Raw genomic sequence first — 24,088 nt, 5'->3', positions numbered from 1 at the left:
TGATTAGTCAAAAGATGCTTGTAAAATATTTGACTGTTGCTGTTGACATCACAGCTAATAACATTGGAAAAAGATTTTTCCTAAAAGTAGATAATCATAACAAAAACCCCTGAAGATATTTACCTCACCTTTACGAAGCTCCCCAAATCATACATAATGTGACTAAGCAGAATGGAAACAGATGATTTTCTTCCCTACAGAAATATTTCTTAAGTAGGTTCGGTTGTTGATAATGACCAACACAATAGAGTTAAGCAATGTTTTTATTGGCATTTCTGAAGACCATTTTACAACAGACTTAATAAATCATAGTTCTAGAGAAAGGGAGAGAGAAAAAGTATCCTACCAACTGTTGCTTTGCTTCTTATATCAACAAGCAAACTATTCACCATAGGAAAAAAAAAATCCAAAAGTTCTTTTTAACTCAACATCCAGGGTTGCGTCATTTAATCATTTAGGAACAAAAAGAACAGGTTTACATATTTTACCTTTTTTTTGGTAAAAGGAGGGATTGAAATTATTAAAGTAGTGAGAAAGGAGAGGATTTGTTACCTCAGACAAAAAACAAAAAAACAAAACCCAGATCAGCCGACTGTCTCACCCAGTCTCCAAAGGAATAAAGATCAATTAAAAGACATTGATAAATGGGGAGAGATGTATCTGATACGGGAAGAGGCAGCTACAGCCTCACTACCCTTATAAAATAATTAAAAAAGAAAACCCCATACATTTCCCAATTGGAATTTTATGATTTATACACATGAAAATATAGATAACACAAATGACAAAGCCTTGTGTAAATCTATACATTCCATTACATAGATATTGATGATGGAAGAGAAGACCGTCGTTTGTCCAGGAGAGATCAGGTTGTCCTGGTAACCAACAGCAGATCAGGTTAGGGAGGGGATGACTTAGAACCCTAGAGATGGACAGAAGAACAGACGGGCAGCATCTTCAATCAGTGGTCAGCAACTTGCTACAAAACCTGAAAAGCTGCAACTATTAGTTCACCTGAGGAATGAGGAACTTCAAGCAAAGAACACAAAGAAAATACATGATATGAAGCAGACCAGAGAATAGAAATGTCAAAGAAATTAGTCAGAAAGCAGCTTCTTAAGATCATAAGATTTTTAGCCTTTAAAACATCTAATTTAGATTTTATTTTTCTCTTGAGATGTGTAAATTTCAACTCCTACAAGCTTTTTAAAACAACAGTATGTAACTTTCACAAAAATATGTTTGGCACATTTGTTATCAGTGTCACCATGTCATGACAGTGTACTAGGAGACAGATAAGATGTGAAATTTCTACCTCCTCTCAGGGCTGATAGCCGTTTGAAGAAATGAACCACTCCAAAACAACCAGAGCCAGGAGGGTCTTAGCGCTGTTAAAAAAACCATTTATCTGCTGTCAATGGTGGCTATCCTAACTTGTGTTTGTGCTTCTAAAATAGCTTGATGCATCTGTCCAACCGGATCAACTGGTTAGTCTATAGACTAACCAGTTGATCCCTAATGGGGATATTGGCCCCATTAGGGGCTATAGACTAATGGGACTGGGTTAGCAGTTCAGCTAGTTGAATATTAACTAAAACCCTGTCAGTGAATATGATTTTTAAGGTTCTCATCAACGCATGAGAACCCATGCATGTATTCTGCATGGATTCTCTTTTCTCTTAAGCCAATTATTTTCATGGCTGTTTTATGAATATGGGCCGGCTTGTCACTGAGTTGAACAGCTAAGTTACCAAACCAGGCTGTGATCCCATAGAATGCTTTCCAGTAAGTCCAGTATGTCAATTAAAAGATCAGGCCTTTCTGCTCCGATGCAGTAGAAGGCATTACATGACCAGCACCAAGAGCTACTGCACAGAAGAGGACGATGGTCTGACAGACTTTTTGTTAAAGTGAATTAAAATGAATATAATAATACCTGTGGTGTCAAGTTACAGCGTCTGTTTCTCTCCATGAGTCCACTAAAATCCAGTGTTCATGGACAACTCCACAACAAAGAGACAAAAGCTCACAGCTTTATTGGATAGCATCTAAAAAATATATGTTTCTTACTAGATAACTCAGACAAAAGCTCACAAGACAAAAGGTCTGTTTTGTTTTGAGAGCTTTTGTCTGTACACTTTCTCATGCACACATGTTGCCAATCAATGCTGAGCAGTGGGACTAATGCAATGTGATGAACAATCAAAAACACACGCAGGAAGACTTGTTACTACGGGAGGGCAATATGGACGAAAGTTTATCATAATACTTGGTGGGAGTAGTTAGGCCTGTTGTCATAAGCAATAAATCAATCGGACAATAAAATAAAATGAGGTCGATGATAAAATGAGGGCGATAATACTGGATTCTTATTTGGTTTCGTCACGTCTGTCTTTCTACCAAAGAGCCTGGACGACAAAAGGCTTCACTCCGGTGTCTGGAGTTACTCCTGCCCTCTCGTTCCCTTGGAAAAGGCTAAACAGACGGGAAGTTAAACGCCTCAGTTTCCTCCACTTGGGCTGGACCCCACACACGGGTCATGATGGCGACGACAGGAACAAAAGTTGAAGAATTTTCAACTTCCTTGCTAGGCTGCGTGTGCACGTTGCTATGACAAAACTTTTTTTTTTTTTTTAATCAAGCAATCAATTTTGTCTATAAATCAGCCTTCATGGTGGAGGCAGCTCACTTGAAACATAAAACATAACACAGTCTGCTGGTGCAAATACCAGAGTTGTGAAGTAAACTGCTAATGTCCCCAACATTAATATGATGCTGCCAGATCATATTAATGTTGGGGATTACTCACAATAGTCATCAGCAATGATTTATCATGGCATCTATAGTTAATTGTTATGTGATCAGAAGTTCTTAGTTCATAGAGTTTTAAGTTTGATCTTTTGTGTCAAAACATCTTGTACGTAGCATACATCAGTGTGAGACTGTGGGGGTGGGAACACCAACGCCTAAATCTTATTGATCAGTTTGCTTTTTTTTTTTATTTGGCGGCTTGGCGCTTTGTAAGCTAAAAATGAATGAGCAGAGTTACAACCTTGAGTAGTTCTAAGATTCAGCCTGAGGTTTTTACAGTGTGCACGGTTCTGGCCAGTTTATAAGCTCTTTTTGTGGTTTCGTGAATTGAGAAGCTGACAGGTCACCGTCTGGTTGACATCAGCAGATGTCAAAAAAAAAAAAAAACAAACATCTGACAGATCACACAAAACTATCACTGCAAGAGCACAACCACCTCTCTAACTCACATCATGTGCACATAGCACAAACCTAAACCACAAAAGCAGCAGACTTTTTTTTTTTTAAACAAGCAATGCTAAATAATAAAGACATGACAGCAAAGCCTACCCATGTGATCCACGGAAAGAGGAGGATGTTGATTCCCAGGTTCAGGTGGTGTCAGACGTCCAGAGGAGAAGAAGGTGAAGCAACAATGTTTGCTTAATTTCTACTCTTTCGGGGAACATTTTGACTATATTAAATAGTTTAACCCGCAGTCTGACACGCTCAGTAAGAGCAGCAGATGTCAGTCAACAGGTGACCCATCAGCTCTCCAGTTCGGTAACCGAGTCATTAACCGACAACCCATCAGAAAAAAGCTCTGGTGGGATCCAGATGACCGCTCTAAGAACTCGTTCATTTTTCTTACAGAGAAAGTGCCAAGCCGACAAATAAACAAAAGCAATCTGACCAATAAGATTTACGCTTTGGGTGCCCTTTGACCCCAACAGAATCACACAGATGTGCACTACGTACAATATCTTTTGACACAAAAGATCTTTTTTTTCTCCACAAGTTTGTTAATACTAAAGAGGGTTAAATAATAAAAATTCAAGAAATTATTTTCTTTTTTCACTTAAAGGATCTCGAGGTAAGCAGAGTGGGTGCAGCCGTACAGCCCTCTAATATCCTGCATGCATCTGCGCATAATTTTAAACTTTACCCTAGAAAAGGGTTTTATACATAAAGCAATTTATTTTAAACATTTTTATAATTTACTTTTTAAAAAATTCTAAATATAAAAAGTTATTACTTCAATCTAAAAACCTTTAATTAAATAATTTTTTGGCAGTGCTCCCTAATGACAATGGCTATTTTTAGAACTTGCTCTGCGGGCGACAGGGTGCCTGCAGGCACCTTGTTATGACCACTGCTCTATGGCCATATCTTCATATGCATCACTCTGCTTTTTATAAAGTTTGACTTTAACAGGACTGCACAGTGGCGCAGTTGGTAGAGCTGCTGTCTTGCAGCAAGACTGTTCTGGGTTCAATTCCCAGCCCTGGTCTTTCTGCATGGAGTTTGCATGTTCTCCCTGTGCATGGTGGGTTCTCTCTGGTACCCCAGCTTCTTCCCACAGTCCACAAACATGACTGTCAGATTAACTGGCCTCTCTAAATTCTCCTTGGGTTAAAGTGTGTGTGAGCATGGTTGTGTGTCCTGTCTGACTCTGTGTTGCCCTGCAACAGACTGGCGACCCGTCCAGGGTGACCTGCCTCTCACGTGGAATGTTAGCTGGAGAGGCAGCAGCTCCCCTCCTGACCCACTGAGGGACAAGGGTGTAAGAAAATGGATGGACTTTAACACAAAACTCTGCATCTCCCACAATTCTAATGAAATTGATCACACAGTATTAGTTAATCTTCAAAGTTTGCTAAGAATCAGAGCTTATTTGTTTGAATAACACCAAATCAAACTCTGACACCAAGTGCTTTTAATGTTTTCTCCATAAAAAAATACATTATAAAGGAGAAGTAAGTTTTGTTATTTAATGTAATTTTCAGATCTTGAGCTAAAGTTTAAATTTTTGTACACGTTTATAGAAAACAGGAGACTCCGGTAACTCACACAGCCTCCGTGTTGTAGTCATCCTATTTGGCCACATGATGGTGCCAAACCCACCCCATCTGGGCCAGCATTTCTCTACAATCTGACTCTGTATGCTTCATGTGTGCATTTATATCAACTTCTATGCACTTTAAAAGGTTTAATCCACATGTAGGTTATTGTGGCTCACAAGCACATTTATAATTCCCCACCCACCAAATATATCTTAAAATAATGCAGTCCTGCACCTCCAGGTCACTTAGGGGTGGATCTTTGCAGTTTCTTTTGTTGAAATGAGAGAGGAAAAAAATCCACCCGCTCAGTTTTTCTTCCTTCTCTGTCTTCACTGTGGGTGTGGCATGTTCTGCTTGGCGTCTCCCAAACATTTCTTCAAATCTGCAAACTTCATTACATGGTGAGTCTGTTGTCATCTTGTAGCAGCATTGTTTTATATCCAAATCTACTGCTAGATTGCTCATTGAAGTGCTGTCTTTACCAGAATTGCTGGTGCTGCTAGATCAGATCTCCACCGGGATTCTGCCGTTAATAGCCACCGGGCAGCACACTGGGATTAAGTAATACAACTCAATTGAAAAGATAAAAATGATTTTTCGAGGTCTAATGAAAGCCAAATTATGGACAAAGGTCTGATATATGCTCTCAATTTGCATCGGTTAGATTTTGTGGTGTTTTGGCACTTTTTGTATTCAAGCTAAAATGGCAATGAAGTAAAGTCAATTGAACAGAATGTAGCTACACTTTTGGCTAAAATTAATATTGCGCAGTGTATTTTTTCCCTCTCTTTCTCTCCCTCTGCTTGAGTATTTCGAAAGACTTGATAATGATCTTATTTTTGATAATTCGTTATTCACATTTTTGTCACCGATTCTGTTCATTACTTTTATGAACAGAATTTCTAGGTGCGGCTGAGGTGTTGAGGGGATCCGTTTTAATGCCCTTAGGATCGCATCTCTGCTTTTTGTGGATGATGTGGTGCTACTGGCTTCATCATGTCATGATCTGCAGCTCTCACTGGAGCGGTTTGCAGCCGAGTGTGAAACGGCCGGGATGAGGATCAGTGCCTCCAAATCCGAGGCCGGAAAAGGGTAGAGTGCTTTCTCTGGGTCAGGGAGGGTGTCCTGCCCCAAGTGGAGGAGTTTAAGAATCTCGGGATCTTGTTCACGAATGAGGGAAGAAAGAAGCGGGAGATCGACAGGCGGATTGGTGCAACGTCTGGCATGAAGCGGACGCTGGAGGAAGCTCCCAGAGGAGGAAGGCCACAGTACTCCAGGAATCGCATTAATCATTTTAAGGATGCTTATTGGTTCCCCAAAAACAATGAAAACATGGGTATTATCATCAATCAATAAAATCTCCACGGGCCGAACTTGAAAATTAGATGCTATGCCGCTAACACTTAGCTTTCATCAACAACTCAGGCGGAGGTCAGAGCTCCGCGCAACTCAAATAATGTCCCGCCGGAACACAGTGCGCTAAATAATAAAACCTAAATTAAAGAAGCTTCAAGGCAGGTAAATTTTCCTCAAGTAATTTTAATAATCGAGGATTCGTTTCAGCCCTAAACTCAATGACTGGCAAAAAAGGTAAAAAAGAAATAGGATAAAAGTTGACACAGATTAGCAAATTACAACCACTATGAAGAGCTCCATGCCTGGTTCTGGTCCGAAAGAGCGAGTGGACGTTCTACTGATGCCTTCGGTCGTTTTTCTTGGCTTCCAATAACATGAAAATTAAAATTAGATTTTTCAGCTCAATCAATCAGTATTTCCTCCTCCGAATTTGAGAGCTAGTGCTGCTGTGATTGCTGTATTTATGATATTGCTGTCAACCACACCTATGTGTGCCAAAACACCATGCAGCATGAGTAGATCCACATGAGCTTGACTCAGTGCGTCTTGTGGATCTGTGTGTGTAAAAGCAAATGTTCTGCAACTATGTGTCGACTGTTGGACTTTGGCCCAACCATGTTGGCTCCTTGACTCAGCTAATTCATCTCTGATGAAGTGCTAAGTTAATTTTCTTTTTCTGAAAACCAACTTCCCTTAAATTTGAGCAGCTTTGACGGCTCCAGGATGACACTGTGCTAAACTTCAGTTTGTTAGATCTTTCATGTCCACAGCCATCACCATCTATAAGAACTCTGAAGAATTTTGAATAAATATGAGTTGCAACATTTATTTTCTCTCTTTACATGTGTAATTGCTGATGAATGTTACCTGGTAATCAGGTAATTACTATGGAATTTTCTACATGGGTAGGACACAGGATCATCAATACTTTCAGGAGGATTAAGAGAAACTGAAGTTCCACCACATTAGATCCAACTCTACTCTCGTATTGTTTCTAGCTTTGTGGAACAGTTTGTTGAGTCTTTGTAAAGGCCTCTTACCAGTGTCAAGTTATACCACTGTTTTAAAAAGCAATAGTTTCAAAACAATCATTTTTGGTCATATTGCTCATACAGTTTAAAGTCACTTTAATAAAATGTCAGTCTACCTAAGGACTTCCCTTCCCTTTCATGTTCCAGCAAACTAGCTGAGCTGGTCACTTTGTTTTGAAAGTAAAGTTGACATGCTAAAAGTCTAAAGAAGTATATCTGTTAACCAAAGTGCAGGCTGGCTAACTAAACTGGCCACAATGTCAGTGGCAACACCCGACCATATACTCCGGTGACTTCAGGCCCATATCCCATCCAATAATGACATCAGTAGCACAGGTAGAAAGAGATATGCAAATTCCAACTCTAATGAGGTGAACAGGACGAGCTAAATGAGGACCACAAGTGCTTACTTGTACAACAAATGATTTCTGTATTTGTTAATGGCATTGTTAAATACAGTATAGACATCAAGAAAATAGGTTAAATAGTCCAGTTTGTTTTAACACTACTTAGTTTTGAGAGGAAATGTTAAAAAAGAAAGAGCAGAATTAGAGGGTTGAGATCAGATCAAATCTGTAAGCATTAGCTCAATGTCATTGATGAGAAAGCCCATTGATCAACCCCAATATAAAAACAACATAAGGGAACAAAGTTAGTAGTCAAATTCCCCAAGGACGTCTTTGCTTCTGCAAGGCAGACCAATTGTACCATTTTTTCCTAGACACTTTTGGTAGGGTTTTTGGTGCTTCAACAAATTAGGTCTTGACCAAAATAATGAAAAATGTGTTTCCAATTTGGCAAAATTATTATTAGTTATATACCACCTGGCCCAAAAAAGTCAGTATTTGGATTTATTTAAGCATGTGGGAGCATGCCATAGGAAAACTACTGCATTAATTTATGCTTTGACTGATAGCATTTAACTTAACTAAAATAATGTTTTCACTAACTTCATTAGTTTTCAAAGCAGATTAGGAATACAACAGTACATCTTAGTAGCTTTTCTGCCAGTCATGCAGAAAAGCTACTTTTATAAGTTGTACATTAAAATCAGACATTTCTAAATACTGCATACAGTGACCCCTCGCTATAACGCGGTTCACCTTTCACCGTCTTGCTGCTTCGCGGATTTTTTTGTGCAGTTTTTTTACACAGTGCATTGTGTTCTGCGTCCTGATTGACTAAACAGTCTCCGAGCTCCTTCGCTACCTGTGTGCCAATAACGTTACGGTATTTAAATAGAAGTAACACAGATTGGCCATTCAGGAGATGAAAGCTGAAACTTTAAATGCCTGCTGAAAAAACTGTGGCCAGAGGCAGCAAAACCTGACCGGAGGCTCGGTTGGCAAGATCCATCGCTCTGCCGTAGATCCAGCTGTGAATCTCTGGGCAGCTTGGAGGAGGCGCTTAAATGACACGACTCCGGATCACATTAAGGCCCGATTGATGAACACACATATCCGCTGATCAGAAAGCAAGTTTTGTTCTTTGGTTTCAATGTAGAGTATTTAATTATGCTGTGTAATAATTGTAAAAAATAAAGGTAACTACTTTGTGGATTTCACTAATCGCGGGCTATTTTTGGAACGCAACCCCTAAGAAAAACGAGGGATCACTGTATATCGGTCCAAGTTGACTTGAACTGCAAAGTACTTGCATTCTGTACTGCATGGCTTTACAGTCAAACTATATAACTACACTGCAGCTTAGATGTTATTTGCATAGTGTTAAACTATGCAGAGTTAAATACTCTGCAATGTTCAAATGTTTGCATACTCTGCAAAATTCAGCTTTTATAATAAGCAATAATAAATCATTTTAAAATGTTAGTATTAATGGATAGAACTGTTATCTTTAAGAAACCATGTTTCACACACTGGACAAACAGAATCCAAAGCAGAGGTTCTGAGAACTTTTGGAATAGACAATTAAAATGTATTCATGGCTCCAAAGTTAACAAGTCTACATGGAAATGAATATTACAGTTACAATTAAATTAGAATGGCATTGTAGGGTTTCATTTATCCTCTTCAATAATTCAATTCAGAAAGCGAAACTCAGCTTACACACAGAATGATCAGAACTTTATTTCTAGTTATTTTTTAAGAATATGGCTTAGAGCTAAAGAAAACCAAAATTCAGTTTTAGGGAAAATCTGAATATTATATCCCACCAGTTAAAAAAAGTTACAAGGAATTTTATGACCTACACAATCAGTACAAAACTGCTGACTTGATGGTTGTCCAACAGACAACCATTCACACCCTCCACAAGGAGGTTAAGCCTTAATATATTTTCAATAAAATAGCTGGTTGTAGACAGGATAATGGGACGTTGACCGGAAGAAAAAGTGAGATTGAAAAAGTTAAATGAGTAAGCCTAGGATTGTGGTGCTCAGGCCATTCACGAGTTTTGGGTGAGATTCCAAGGTATCTCACCCAGGTCGAGTCGAGAGTTATGTCACATAGATATACCCAGCACATTGGTTACAACTATCTACATGGAACAAAGATTCAAAGATTACCGTATTTTCCGCACTATAAGGCGCACCGGATTATAAGGCGCACCTTCAATGAATGGCTGATTTTAAAACTTTTTTCATATATAAGGCGCACCGCATTATAAGGCGCGTAGAATAGACGCTACAGTAGAGGCTGGAGTTACGTTATGCATCCACTAGATGGAGCTGCACTAAACGGAATGTCAACAAAACAGTCCATCTCCAGTCGGCAAGGAGAGCCTTCCGCGACTGGGCCGGGGCGTGGCCGGACGATGATCACCCTTCTCCGTTCGCGCACAGCATGTTCGTGGAGAACGCGGTGCTAAATGACCTGCAGACGACCTGATTCTAGAAGGTCGGTAGGTAGATCGGTCAGTCAAACTTCATTAATAGATCACAAACCAGCGTTCTGACAACTATCCCAGCATGCACCGCGCGCTTCTTCTTCTACCGGGGAAAATGAAGTCGGCGGCTGCTTCCCGTAGTTGCATGACCTGTTGTGGCTCAATATTGGTCCATATATAAGGCGCACCAGATTATAAGGCGCACTGTCAACTTTTGAGGACATTGAAGGTTTTTAGGTGCGCCTTATAGTGCGGAAAATACGGTACTTTTCAAATAAAAGTTTGCAATTCATAAGGAAATCAAGGTCCCATAATCTGGAGGATGAGTGAAGAAGCACAGAATACACACTGCTTCAAGTTCTATGTGCAGTTCCAACAATTGGCGAGGATTTGTTGAGCCATGTCATCAGCTGATTTTGGTTGACTGCATTTTATAAAGCCCTAAGTCAGCATAGTCCTCTATAAGAATATTTCAGAGCACTTCGTGCAACGACCCTCTTAGAAGTTTTATAGAAATCCTGATGTCAGAATTCACTCAGAGCCTGAGTGTTTCCTCTTCACTGTTGCTACATGTATGTTCAAAATGAGGGACTGCTGCAATATGAATGACACACTGTGTATACAGTATACAGTGATACATGCTCATCCAGAGGCATGGATGCTCAAAGTCAAGGTAATCTGCTGGGTATCCTTAGAATTTCTAAATTAATAAAATTGGAAAGTCCTTGATAACTAGGATCACTGGGGGCTGGGGATGCTCTGATCAGGTTTTCTGCTACCAATTCCGATTATCTATGAGGGTCGATCACTGCTGTTCACCAATCATTGCCGATCGTCTGGACTGGCTGTTAATTTTTTTGCGTTAGGTATAAATGTTACTTTGTGATCTGGTATAGTTAAAAAAAATCATCTGGTAATAAATTCACCTGATTTAAACATAAAACATGCAAAATACTTGCAGGCACAATGCAGCAGGTATTCAGTTAAAAGGACAACTGATAAACCTGCAATCAGTAAAATAATATTTAACAGTAAGGCTCTTAGCCTAAATTATACACGAGTCAAATAAATCTCACAACACTGCCTATATCAAATAATGTAATGTAAAAAAGGAATCATCAAAATAAACAATCCTGAGTTACTAAATCAAAATTTCCTGAGAGCACGACTAGCTGATTAATGCTGGTTCTGATTGGCTGTTTCTGACCAAGCAGAGTGAATCTGCAGAATGCCAGGAGGCGGCAGAGGAGATCGATGTTATTTTCAGAGATCATCTGTCTTATGTTAGGACACAGCGAAAGTTTTAATATACATTTAAAATCTTTTGTTTGTTTAATTACATGCTGCAGCTTTAAGCAGATGTTCAATGGGAGAATTCACTGTCTGGTGGAGCAGAAACGGTACTCCGGATGTGAAATATCCGGAGCGGTGGTTCAACAGCAAAAGCAGAACCAGCGTCTTACACAGCCAGCTCTTTGGCTTAAATTATTTTTCGGTTCATTTGTTTAGTTTTATGACCATCATGCCCTTCCAGGTGAGTGTTGGTAGTTGTGCATTGCGTTGCCTGCTGTCTGATCACTCTGGATATCTGTTTTTCCTGCAGAGAACGTCGATTTAGCCAAACTCCGTCAAGTGCTTGTTTTTTAAATGTCATATTAGATTCATTGTGTTGATGCAATTTGATGTGCTTCACACTTGAGGTAATTTTCCGTCGCAACACCCAAACTTCCCCATTCTCTCTGAGCGTTATAGTTCCTCACCACACCGCTTAGGATTTGTTGCCGCGTGCTTTGCAGTGTGAAGGAAAGAGGAGACAAGCTGCATACGTAGGCTGTGGATTGAGATACAGATGATCGGTTTTGGTGACTGGCAACATGAGATGGTGATTGGCGATCACAGGTCATACAGTTTTTCACGGAAATCGGCCAATTATGATCGGTGGCCAATCAATCAGCACACCTCTACTGCAGATGTATGTACCAACTATATAAATTGAATTGATTTTCATTTTAGGACTTGCAGGGCTTGACAACTGCCCATACTGCTACAAGTACCTTAATACCTGCTCTGAAGATTATGTTATTAACAGTGCTTGGTGGGCCAGCAAACCTGTCTAACTTAAACACAATCGAGAACTTATGAGCTTTTGTCAAGGGGAAGATAAGAAACCAGAGCCCACAATGTTGCTGAATTTTGGATTTTCATTAGCTGTCAATTTTAATCATAAAATGGCCTTCAATAATCAAACCATGCAATCATTTTGTTTAATATTTCTATGCAGTACTTCCAGTTTCAGAATAGAATTACCAAAACAAGATTTTCATCTATTGAGCGATGCTTATTGAGTCCATTCGTTTAAGGTCACAGTGAATACAAGCTGTACTCAAACTAATCAAAATGAAAGACTTTGTCCAGGCAAAACTGAGCTTTTCTATAGCAATCTTGTTCCTGAAGTCACAATATTTTAAAAATAATTTCTTCCATTCAAAACACCACTAACGATCCAAAATGTAATAATTAGTAGCTCCTATTTTTTCCCACTGTAATGCGTTTCCAGAAGGAGTATTTTTAGGATTCATAAAACAATTACTTCTCCATGCAAAGCTAAAATATTAAACTCAATAAATGCTATTTAAAAGTAAATGGCACCCAGACATATGACTTTTTTGAGCCAGGCAGTGTATGTTCAAAAGAATAATGGGGGTATGTGTTACTTACTTAAACAATATTTACTTTTCTACATAAAAAACCTCAATGAATATATGAGCAATTGGTGTCGGTAAAAAACGTCACTTGGCTGTTTGCTACTAACCTTTCAAGTTAGGCTTGGATTTGTCAGTTTGCTTGCCTGTGGGGGTTTGTGCCTGCTGGCCCTGGCCCCCTGAAGAGGCCCCTTGTTGTGCTGCTTTCTGTTTCAGCATGGTCCAGTCAAATGTGTAGTCATACTGGTGATTCAGAGTCCTAGGTCAAAATAGAAAAACATCAAATTATCAACATTTCTTCCAATAATTATTTATGTCCAGCAGACTGAAGCCCTAGAGAAAATCTATGAATGAAAAGCTCTTCAAGTCTTGTTTCATGTTTGAAAACCCAAGTATGTTACTGTAAGAATTATTATTTTTTCTCTGACATATGGTTTACACCCAGTTTAAAACTTGTATAGAACATACTTTCTGTATGCCATTTCTTCAATGGTCTGATTTCATCCATTGTTACATTGTGTGACATAATGAAAATACACAAACTCGGATCCTGCAGGGGCCCCTGCAGGATGCGAGTAGTCCTTAACATTAATATGATCAGGCAGCATGTAATCGTATATATGCAAATGCATTATTGTTATAAAGGTTGAGCCAACAAAATGTATGTCTGTATCAAACAAGTAGCCGTCTGTGTTACTCTGTACCCATGAAGTAGCTCCTAGCCTCAAAAAGGTTGGTGACCCCTGGTCTAAAGTGTTTTTGGGGTGTAAAACAGCCGAGTAGTGGCTGGAGCAACAAGCACCCGTTGATCGATCGGCCACCGATCATAATCGGCCGACTTCCGTGAAAAAGTGTATGATCGGTGATCGCCGATCACGGTCTCTTGTTGCCGATCACACAAACCGATCACCTGCTTCTCATTTCGCAACCTGCCTGTGCAGCTGGTCTCCTTTTTCCTTCACTGCGCAAACGCGCAGCAACAAATCCTAAGCGATGTGGAACTATAACGCACTGAGTGAATGGGGAAGTTTGCGTGTTGCGGCGGAAAATTGAAGCAGGTCAAAATGCATCAACACGACGAAGCTAATACGACATAAAAACAATGAGATACTGGACGGAGTTTGGCTACATCGAGGCTCACTGCAGTAAAAAAGACATACGGAGGATCAGACAGCAGGTAAAGCAGCGCACAGCTACAAACACTCACCTGGATTAGCATGACGGTCAGAAAGCTAAACAAATAACCCGCAAAATGATTTAAGTCTTCGAGCTGCGATGTCAGACGCTGGTTCTGCTCTCCTGTTGAACCGCTGCTACGCTACAGGTAGTAATATCTGACAGACGGAGCGCCGCTTCTGCTCCACCTGGTAGTGACTCTCACACCGAACCTGCTTAAAGCTGCAGCATCTAACTTAAAAAATACATTTTACATACGTATTAAAACTTTCGCTGTCCTAACATGAGACAGATAATCTCTAAAAAAAATAATCGATCTCCTCCTGATCTGCATAATTACTCCGCTCAGTCAGAAACAGCCAATCAGAACTAGCAGTAATCAGCTAGCCGCCATGCTAACAGGAAGTTTTCATTCAGTAACTCTGGATTGTTTATTGTAATGGATCCTGTTTTTGCCTTTGAATGTTAAGTTTTATACTTTAATTTTGTGGCAACGTTGAGAGGTTTTATTTTGGCTCTTTGCATTATTTAGCCTCTTCAGAGCCTTCATATGTTATCAGTCTGTTAAAGATAGTATTATTGATACCAGTACAATTTGCACAATGCCTGTTTTGTTTTGTTCTTGGAAAAAGTTATTGAAAGCAAGTTTTTCTCTAAATTAAGGTGAATTCATGGTTCCTTTTTCCACATAATGTAACCAGTAGTGTTTATGATTAAAAAAATAATAATTATGTGATCGGTATCGGTGATCAGCAGGAAAAAACCTGATCGGCACATCTCTAGTGTAAAAGTTATTTGAACTACTGTTGCCTTTTTTTTAAAACAATCTCAAACCAGTGTTTCCATTCTCATCTGATTTTTCCATACAACTGATGTTTTCATTTCTTTTTCAGGCATACTCTGAAACTTAAGATAGTGAGAGTGAAAATCCCAGTAGATCATTAGTTATTCTGAGACCAACAACCATGCCATGTTCAAATCACTCACCTTCAGCCAGTCATCTTTATCATTCCTAAATGAACAAAAGCACTAGGTTGCTTACTTATAGCTGGTTTGGAGAAAAAACAACAACTGAGCAGCTGTACCAGTTAAAGTGGTTAGTGAATGTAGATTAACTACAACTACAGTGACTGAGACAATTGCCACAGTTAACCCTAAACCATAAAACTGGCTGAAACAATCTCACATACAATAAAATCAGACGCAACTAAAGGTCAGTAAAATGAGATTAGATTTTGGGTTCCTTTTCAGACTTGTAGTCTATTTGATCAAGACATTTTCATCCGGTAAGTATTTAGAGGTAAAGAATGTGTCACATGACTACTATTATAATAGTCATAGTGAACCCTTTCCTCATTTGTGTATGAGCTTACCTGAAGAGAATGCGAAACAGTTGGCGCAGATACATGTAGTCTGGTGCCTCTTCAAAGCGCAACCCACGGCAGTAGTTCAGATACATGGCAAACTCTGCTGGAAAACCCTGTAAACATGTATTAACAAAACTTTAATGTATGTGCAGTTTTCTATATTTTCTGAATGTATCAAAATGTATACGGGATGTTCACTTGTATAAACTTTTGCAAATTTATTAAAACAAAGGCTGAATAGCTAAAGAATATTGTCAAGTTGTCAATTCACATGCCAAACATAACTTTAGCAACAGAACAAGAGATTCAACAAAGAGTAACATGGAATAGCAAGAAAGATGGCTTAAACAATAAACAACCCTAATAACACAAAATTCAGTGTTTAAGTGTTTATTATGAAGTAGAACAAATTCCAACCAGCAGGACTAAATTCTAATTCAATTCAAAAATACTTTATTGATTCCAAAGGGAAATTCAACAATGTTGTAACTCATTAAAATTAAAAAAAAAAATTATTGTAGATTGAGATGACTGGTGGTAGGAAAGATCTCTTGTAGCGGTCTGTGTTACAGGGAATTTGAAGAAGCCTCTGACTGAAGATGCTCCGTTTTCCCATGACAGTCCCATGAAAATGGTGTTCAGGGTTGTCCATCTCCAGAGGCTCCACAGTCGTCCCCAGAACAGAACCAGCCTTCTTTATCAGGTTGTTGAGCCTTTTTAGGTCCCTGGTTCTGATGCTGTGGCCCCAACAGATGACAGCAGAAGAAATGACTCTCTCAACAGACTTATAGACCTTAAAGGATCTTGGCTTCCTCAAGGAGTCTGCTCTGTCCTTCTTACAGACGGCTTCACTGTTGCATCTCCAGTCCAGTCTGTTGACCCAACAAACTTCCGAGGTATTTATATTCCCCAACTGCCTCCACTTCTCCCATAATGGAAATAGGGTTGGATCTAATCCTGCTTCACTAGAAATCAACAAGTGAAACCTTTGTTTTGTCTGTACTCAGCCTCTTGGCCGTCTCTGATACACCCAACAACTGCAAAGTCATCCAAGTATTTCTGTAGATGACGGGAGTCGGACGAATGTTACAGGAATCTGAAGTGTAGAGTGGAAAGGAGTGGTGAGAGTACAGTCCCCTGTGGCACTTATGTTGATGACCATCTGGTTACATGCACAGTTTTTCAGTCTCACAAACTGTGGTCTGTGGGTGAGGTAGTCATAGATACAGGTGATTGTTGAGGCCTCCATCTGCGTCTTCTTGAGTTTCTCACAGAGCAGATCTGGCTGAGTTGTGTTAAATGCACTGGTGAAATCAAAGAACATGATCCTCACAGTGCTGCCTGCTTTGTCCAGATGACAGTGGGTTTGTTGAAGCAGATGCATGAAGGCATCTTCAACTTCAACTCCCAATTCTACGGCAATAAGCAAACTGCATTGGGTCCAGATACGTACTTGTCTGCTTACTCGGGTTGGCCAGAAGGAGTGTCTTCCAGAACCTTCATGATGTCAGATGTCAGGATAACAGATGGCTGAGTTTTCTTTGCTACTGGAACCAGACAGGATGTCTTCCACAACAGTGGAACCTTCTCTTGGGTCTCCTGATTTGGATGAAGACAACTTGTGGAAGCAGAAGAGTCCATGACTGAGGTGGACCAAGTTTGGTCTGGGAGGATTTTCGGGGGACCAATAGGCATCCTTGGAGTATGACAGACTGAATACAGAGGGCAGCTCTGCTGTAGTTGATGCTTAACATAAGTGTAGCTTTATGGACGAACCGGCAAATAAATTTCATATCATCCCGATCTCATAGATGGTAGATGTGTTTCTTTATGTGATGGAAGAGCCAAATAGAGTCGCTAAGAATGGATAAAAGTTATAAGTGCTTGGAAATATGAGAGTTCATCTATTAAATTGACTGAAGATGAATACATAAAGCTAAAAGATGGAATATAGACATTTTTTGTAAGCGTATTTGTGAGGCTGCCTCTTAATTATTAAATTGAATATAATTTCAGATTTTTCTCTAACTTGTCTTCAAGTTAACTTAGAAAGTCAGCTATTGTTGTTACAGGTTAATTTTCTAAACTACAGAAAAGTAACTGTTAGGGATGCTCAAATATGAAAAATTGGACTTATGTTGATATCTGATAGGAACACTGTAGTTACATTTACCAATATTTTATTTGATCATTTTTAAAAATCAGAGTACTCGATTAATCGTAATAATAACTGACAGAATACTGGCTTACTAAAGTATTTGTTTACAACAGCTCTAGTCTGTAACCTACCAAGAACAAAACTGATTACATCAGTAGGCCTGTCGCTATAAACAATAAATCAATTAATTGCACGATAAATGAAAATTATAGACCTCATTTTAATTTATCGGCTTCATCGTTTCTTCCTACCTTTTCCTCATTCTACTGATGACACTGAATGAAAAAAGGCTCAACTCTGGTGCTCTTCACTGACCCTCCCTTCCTCATTTAATTAGTGTAATGTCCAGCTTCTCTATCTAAATCTAATGATTATTGAGGGGCAATATAGTGTACAGACTTCATAATCTGTACTCTTTTGGTTGAATGTAGTTTTTATTTCCACTTTGGTTTTATGTTGCGTTTAATTTTTATTCAAGTATGTTTTTTGTTAATGGAGACAGAGTCCTTTTTTTTTTTTTGGTTTAGTTTATTTTGTTTACCAGTTCCAGTGTTTAGTGTTCTTTAGAAAATAACGTATTTTTGGCAGGATGTTTCTTGCATTATTGTGTCATTACGATTACATCAGTTTAAAATGGTCTTCAAACAATATTATCGTTTATCGCAATAATTTTTGAGACAATTAATCGCCCAGCAAAATCTGTTGACGTGACAGGCCTAGACATCACATACATTGCCAGCAACAGCTGAGGGTGCAACACATTATTCCTTCATACCAAGTATTTTTACATAGAATGACTTTTGCTTCATAGGAGACAGCAGTATCTCTCTTTAGGCAAGACCATTATCACCAACCAATCAAACGAGCTACCCAGTGGTTGGCCCAAACAGGAGCATGAACCCGAGTAAAATGTTGACAGTGTATGGTAAGCACAACCACTCAGTTTTTCCACTCGGCATGAGTTGAAAAACAAAAATTTGCTGGATAGGGTTAGGGTTACTTGCAGGTTTTAAGACAAACCAGAAAGTAAAGGTTAGGAGATAACAGCATGGTCTGTAGTTTATTTTACCTTGCAGAGAACCTCAACAGGAGTAGACATTTTCTTTTCCGAGATCTTCTCATACTTTTGCTTCTTTGTGGCTGCCTAAAAAATAAAGGGGAAAAAATCAAGTGGTACAACAGATTGATCTAAAGTTAATCACAAAATAATTCAAACCCCTGGTGGAGTTTGGTTAAATGTAATTTTAATTTTAATGTTTTTCTTGGTAAAATCTGGCCATAACTTTGGGGTAAGCCTTAGGTCAGAAGCAAAATAAATCTAGTATCAGCAGTTATGTCATTTAAGTGTTGATATACGTTCATTGAACATAAGATCAATGAACATCTAACCTGCCTTGTGTCTAAAAAGGAAAACTGTTGTACAGAGACAAAGTGCTTCATATAGACTTTAAGCCTCGTCAACACAATCAGACAGTTGAGGGAGAGACAAAGGCACACATGTGGTTTCATGTTGGCTCTCTAACACCAAGATGAATGCTGAAAGCATAGTTATAACTATAATAATTATAGTAATTAATAGCACAGTGATGCCTGAAAGAATAAACGTGTATTTGTGAATGCATGGGCTACAACTTGCACTAACAAGAATTATGTTGAATATTCATACCTTTAATCCTTGCCAAGGCAGACTGGTTCTGTTAAAGTACATCAGCACGTAGCCTAGAGACTCCATGTCATCACGGCGACTGCAAACAACATTGTGAATTATTGAGTATAAAACCAGGACGTACTTTCAAGATACAACTGAAGCCAAATATTTGTTTACTTCTTCCTGTGTTTACTAACATGTTGTTCATCTGGGGTCCTGTTCAGACCTGACATCAACATGAATCCTGACTAAGTTGCAAGTGAACAGCCCTAAGCATGACTGTTAACCTCTGGGATGGTGATTAAAAAAACAAACATGTTTTAAACTCACTAGAATTTATTCAAAAGTCTTTTCAAACATAAGCAATTTTCACATCCCTGGCAGATTAGGGTCAAAATGTTCCTTCTGACTGATCGTAGGGCTGGATGATTTGCCTGAAAAATGTATCACTATATAAAGGTTTTCTATTGGTCGACATCAATAATTAGCAACTCCAGGAGAAAAGCTGTTGTATTTCATCCATCGTGCGTCATTTTCAGGATGCCCATTGGTGCCCCGAAAAACAACAACCATATATTTTCATCAATCAATGAAATCTCCCTGGACAGAAAGTGAAAAGTGGACATGTCGGAGGAAAAAAAGACATTTGGTAATATGTTATGCTGTAAGATTGGTCTATAGCAGGGGTGTCCAAACTTTTTGCAAAAGGGGCCAGATTTGGTGTGTTAAAAATGTAGGGGGGCCGACCTTGGCGGACGTTCTTTACATAGAACAGCAATCTATTTAAACAAATTTCAGCAAGCCATTCTGTGTTTTACATTTGCTTTTTTATTTTAATTTCAACAATCTTAAGCATGTCTTTTGGTTCATTTGAAACATGCATATCATGTGCAACTGAATATTCACTTAACTTCACGTTTTAACACCAACTTTTTTTAACAATATTTACAGAATTTTTAAATAAAACAGGAAAATGAGCAAGTAATAGTCATATCAACAAGTGCAGGGCTCATTTGAAAGATGACATATTAGTAAATGATTAGATTTTTAAAAGTTTATTATTCTGGAGTGAAAACTGAAAACTTGTCTGAATTACTTATTTTGATCTTAAAAAACAAAAAAAAATGTATCCAGAGACTTATTGTAAATGACAAATGACTAGTCTGCATTAATGTGATACTGAGATCTGGACTGCAGCACAAAGGCCAGGTCTTGTATTGATGCGCAAGATGTCTCGTAAGTGAGAGTTATTTAAGTTCACAATCGAAAATGTCTTCTCACACAAATACGTCGACTAGGGTTGCAACCCGTTCCGTATTCGACTGTTAAATGTAGCGTCCCGTATTGAACCGAAACGGGACGCGATTTGTTCCGTATTCTACAAATGTGTATGTGTAATAAAGAAATGGTCCCCGAGTAATTTATATGCGTCGGCGCTGATAAAGTTTATGTGTGTGTTCCTCGGTTGGCCGGTGCGTTAGTGAACCAGTGGTTCAACCCATGGAGATGTCACACTCGCCTCACGCAGAATGGTGGTTTTATCATTTTATTTTATTTGAGTTTATATGGTGCAGTTTGACACGATGCATCAAACTGTACCATATAAAATGCTTTGTCTAATTATAGTCAGGCAGAGTTGCTGTGCATGGAGATCAGAAAAACTCATCCTATAAAACTCAGGCCACCAAATCAGTCAGTGTGGCACTTATTGAACTCAATAAATATGAAATGGAAGAACTACTAAAGCCACATAAATTAAATCTCCCCGTGTGTCCCACTTTGTCCAGCAGAGAGATGCAAAGTGCAGCAGATTTAACTCATCATGAACAGCCGGTTCAAAGTTGCATAGGCCCTGAGCAGAATTTCAGTTAGAGGCCCCTTTAGCTGCTAAGAACATTTTAACACAGGTTTAATGGAATCAGAGAGTGAGGGTAGTTTAATTGGCTGACCTTACATTTAAGGTTCGTTTAGAAAAATAGTTTGAGATCAAACTGTAAATCTGGTTGCTGTATCTGGTCTCTAATTAGTTAGCAAATGTTTCAAGGTGTCAAAGCAACCAAAAAGCTCTTCTTCTAGAAAAAAAGTGAGGTTTGTGTGACGCAACTAGAGGAGAACTGAAACCAAGGGCCGTGATCTTATTGTTGAGCTCAAAGAGGTTTTGTTTGCTCAGGTGTGCTTAAAACTTGTTTATGTGCGGCGGCTGTTAAGGCTGTAATTGGTCTGGACATGGTGAGCTGGGGAAAAAGAAAACTACAGAAAAAAAACCCTATTAGCCTTAGGTGAGATTCATCCAGCTGGGAAGGCAAGACTTCACCACTCTCAGTATGTAAACCAACATGGCTATCTGCAGTGCGCACTTCTGCGCAGAGGCTTACAACGAAAGTGACCCGAATGAATATTGGAAGAGACCCAGAAGAAACGACAAATTTGGGCTGAAATCCACTGCAGTATCACCATATCACAGCAGAGGCAGCGAAGGGAAAGAACAATGCTGAAGGGGAGCAGAGACAAAAGTCAGAGTGCCAGCTTTGAACTGGAAGAGGGTTGGTGGAGAGTGTTATTCAATTTTCCAGAGGTATGAATATTTTTGAGCCCAATTCTATGTATGATTATTATTTATCTATCTTATCTTGGTAGATATAGTCCCATAAAAACATCTAAAGACCTAAAATGTAAAATTAGCTGCTCGGGCCTAAATATATTTCCAAACTTCACTTAGCAGTTAGCATCCGAATTAGCATTCCCAGGTCTGTGTGTATGTCGTTTTCCATTCCAATATCTGGTCTACTACCAGCTAAAGCAGGGGTGGGCAACTCCAGGCCTGGAGGGTCTCCTGCAACTATTAGATGTGTGTCTACTTCAACACACTTGAGTCAAATAATGAGGTCGTTAGCAGGACTGGAGAACCTGACTGCACTGAGGAGGAGATTCAGCTGTTGGATTCAAGTGTGTTGAACCCGGGAGACGTCCAAGAGTTGCAGGACACCGGCCCTCGAGGACCAGGATTGCCCACCCCTGGTCTAAAGTAACTATTTAACATCCTGTCAGCAATTCTAGTTTCTGGCTCACCTATGGGCCTGCAAGATAAAACATGCAGCCAATTTAATGCTCAGGACTGGTCAAGTCCTGCAGGTCTTATCCAATGTTTTTAACTGTACAGTCCGGAACGTTCTCCTCCGTCTACATCATTAATCTTAACCCTGCTTGTGTGTGGGTACACAAACAGGCAAATGGAAATGCACTGCCCCGTAAGCTGTCGCACACTAATGGCGCTTGTGTTAGTATACAGGGTCAAATATCCTACTATTCTTGCAGTGACACATTGGTGTGGTATATTAATGACATCATTAAAGCACCACCCACTTAAAGAAAATAATGATGATTAGACAAAGTTGCGACGTGCCGCCTTGTGGACGTGTCCAGAAATGACAGAGCAAGAAGGTCAATGGCACCGACGGGTTGGCGGTGACGCAGCTCCTGCGGTTGCCCTTAGGTTTGAAAGGTGCTGAGCTATGAGGGCCACCAATGCTGCTTGCAGCTTTCACTATGTATTTATGGGCGGCGGTGGGGTGGTCCATGAGGCACCAGCAGCTGCACTCTATTTCACACAAATAGGGATGTATAAAGGGAAGGTGCGCAGCCATCTGTTTGCGCACAGATTTAGACAGAATTTTTGTGTGCTGCACTTTTCAAAATGTGTCCCTATGCCAACTTTTAGTGTGAAAGTTGTTTCAAAATTGTTGTTGAAAGTTATACATGATGCCCCAGATGAAGATGCTGGCTGAAGCTGGTAAGAGTGTGTCATTAAAAGTGCAATGAACATAGGATCGACATGAGCTGAAGATTCCCTCTTCACTATTCTGGTATTAAACATACATTGCAGAAAAATGTATTGGTAATCCTAACTGACCTAAAATAGGAAAAGTTTAATTAGATTTCACATCTGACAGAAAAAGGCTGGTCCAAGGCTGTATGAGACCTGGAGCAGAATTTGATTTAGGGGCCCCTTTTGTTGCTAAAAACATCAGCACCTCTAACAAATGTGTTGGATTTAATCTGAGAGAGGGGGAGTAGTTTGATTAGCTAACCTAAAAAGCAATCAGTTATAATTGCAGTTTACTAAATTGTATTTGTGAACAAACAGAGCTCAAACTTAAAGATTAAACTCACAGCATCAGATTGTAGCTAGGGTAACAAAAGAATCCAACTATGAATATTGTTCTTTGAACTTTTACAAAGTAAACTTGTCAAGCTCCTTAAAATCTTACATTTAAATGTTAAACAATTTAAAATCTTTTAATTTGTGTATGCTGAAATTGAATCAAATTTAGCAGCATTGATCATCTCAATAAACAAGTGTTACATTCATGTATCTGTTGTCTGTGTTAAAATATTAGCATATATGGGGCCCCTGAAGCCCTGGGGGGCCTGATGGAGCTACCGACTTAATTTGGATTAAACAAAAGTGCAAAAAATTTATATTAATTTTAATTGTATGTTTTGATTAGTTTTTTTTTTTTTTTTTTAAGACTAGTTTAAGTAGTGTTTCACTGGCGATGTTTTCCCGTAACGTATAATGATATTTTTAAATTTCCTGTCCCCTTAACATCTTTTAATACAAAAACACGGTGAACCGCCTCGGCACCCCGACCACCAGGCTTAGCAAGTTTTCTGGGGAAAACCTGTTTATATATTTAACTTGTACCTGTATCTCTTACCACACTTAACAGATGAGTCGGTCAGCAGCAGCTCTAACCCCCGATACCAGCATAACCCCTTCCCCCTGTCCCAGTGAAAAAGGTGAGCAACACTGTGTTCAATGACAAGCTAGTTAGCATCATTCCAGAGGAGATTGATCTTTTCACAGATTATTTGTTCTGTTTCATAGCAAACTGTCATGACATGGTGACAGCTTTAACAAATATGGAAAAAACAAAAAAAAACAAATAAAAA

At 39.2% G+C, this 24,088-nt stretch overlaps 1 protein-coding gene across 4 annotated transcripts in view; it reads right to left on the bottom strand.

Moving 5' to 3' along the window:
- Window positions 1–245: 245 nt before the first annotated feature.
- Window positions 246–24,088, bottom strand: part of csnk1a1 (casein kinase 1, alpha 1) — a 65,525-nt gene continuing 41,682 nt past the window's right edge. For 3 of the 4 annotated variants that reach the window (XM_014970525.2, XM_014970520.2, XM_014970524.2), the window contains 5 exons: window positions 19,154–19,232; window positions 18,557–18,631; window positions 15,336–15,442; window positions 12,897–13,045; window positions 246–922 (listed from right to left, as the gene is read on the bottom strand). In XM_014970525.2, the coding sequence (XP_014826011.1) occupies window positions 915–922; window positions 12,897–13,045; window positions 15,336–15,442; window positions 18,557–18,631; window positions 19,154–19,232 (418 nt within the window). In that variant the 3' untranslated portion in view covers window positions 246–914. The remainder of the gene's footprint in view (window positions 923–12,896; window positions 13,046–15,335; window positions 15,443–18,556; window positions 18,632–19,153; window positions 19,233–24,088) is intronic. The other variant, XM_014970522.2, reaches the window with a different exon arrangement.

Source organism: Poecilia mexicana, unplaced genomic scaffold, assembly GCF_051168715.1.
Source record: "Poecilia mexicana isolate PSO_F unplaced genomic scaffold, ASM5116871v1 scaffold_10, whole genome shotgun sequence".
Taxonomy (NCBI): domain Eukaryota; kingdom Metazoa; phylum Chordata; class Actinopteri; order Cyprinodontiformes; family Poeciliidae; genus Poecilia; species Poecilia mexicana.
This window is presented reverse-complemented; position numbering and strand designations above follow the sequence as displayed.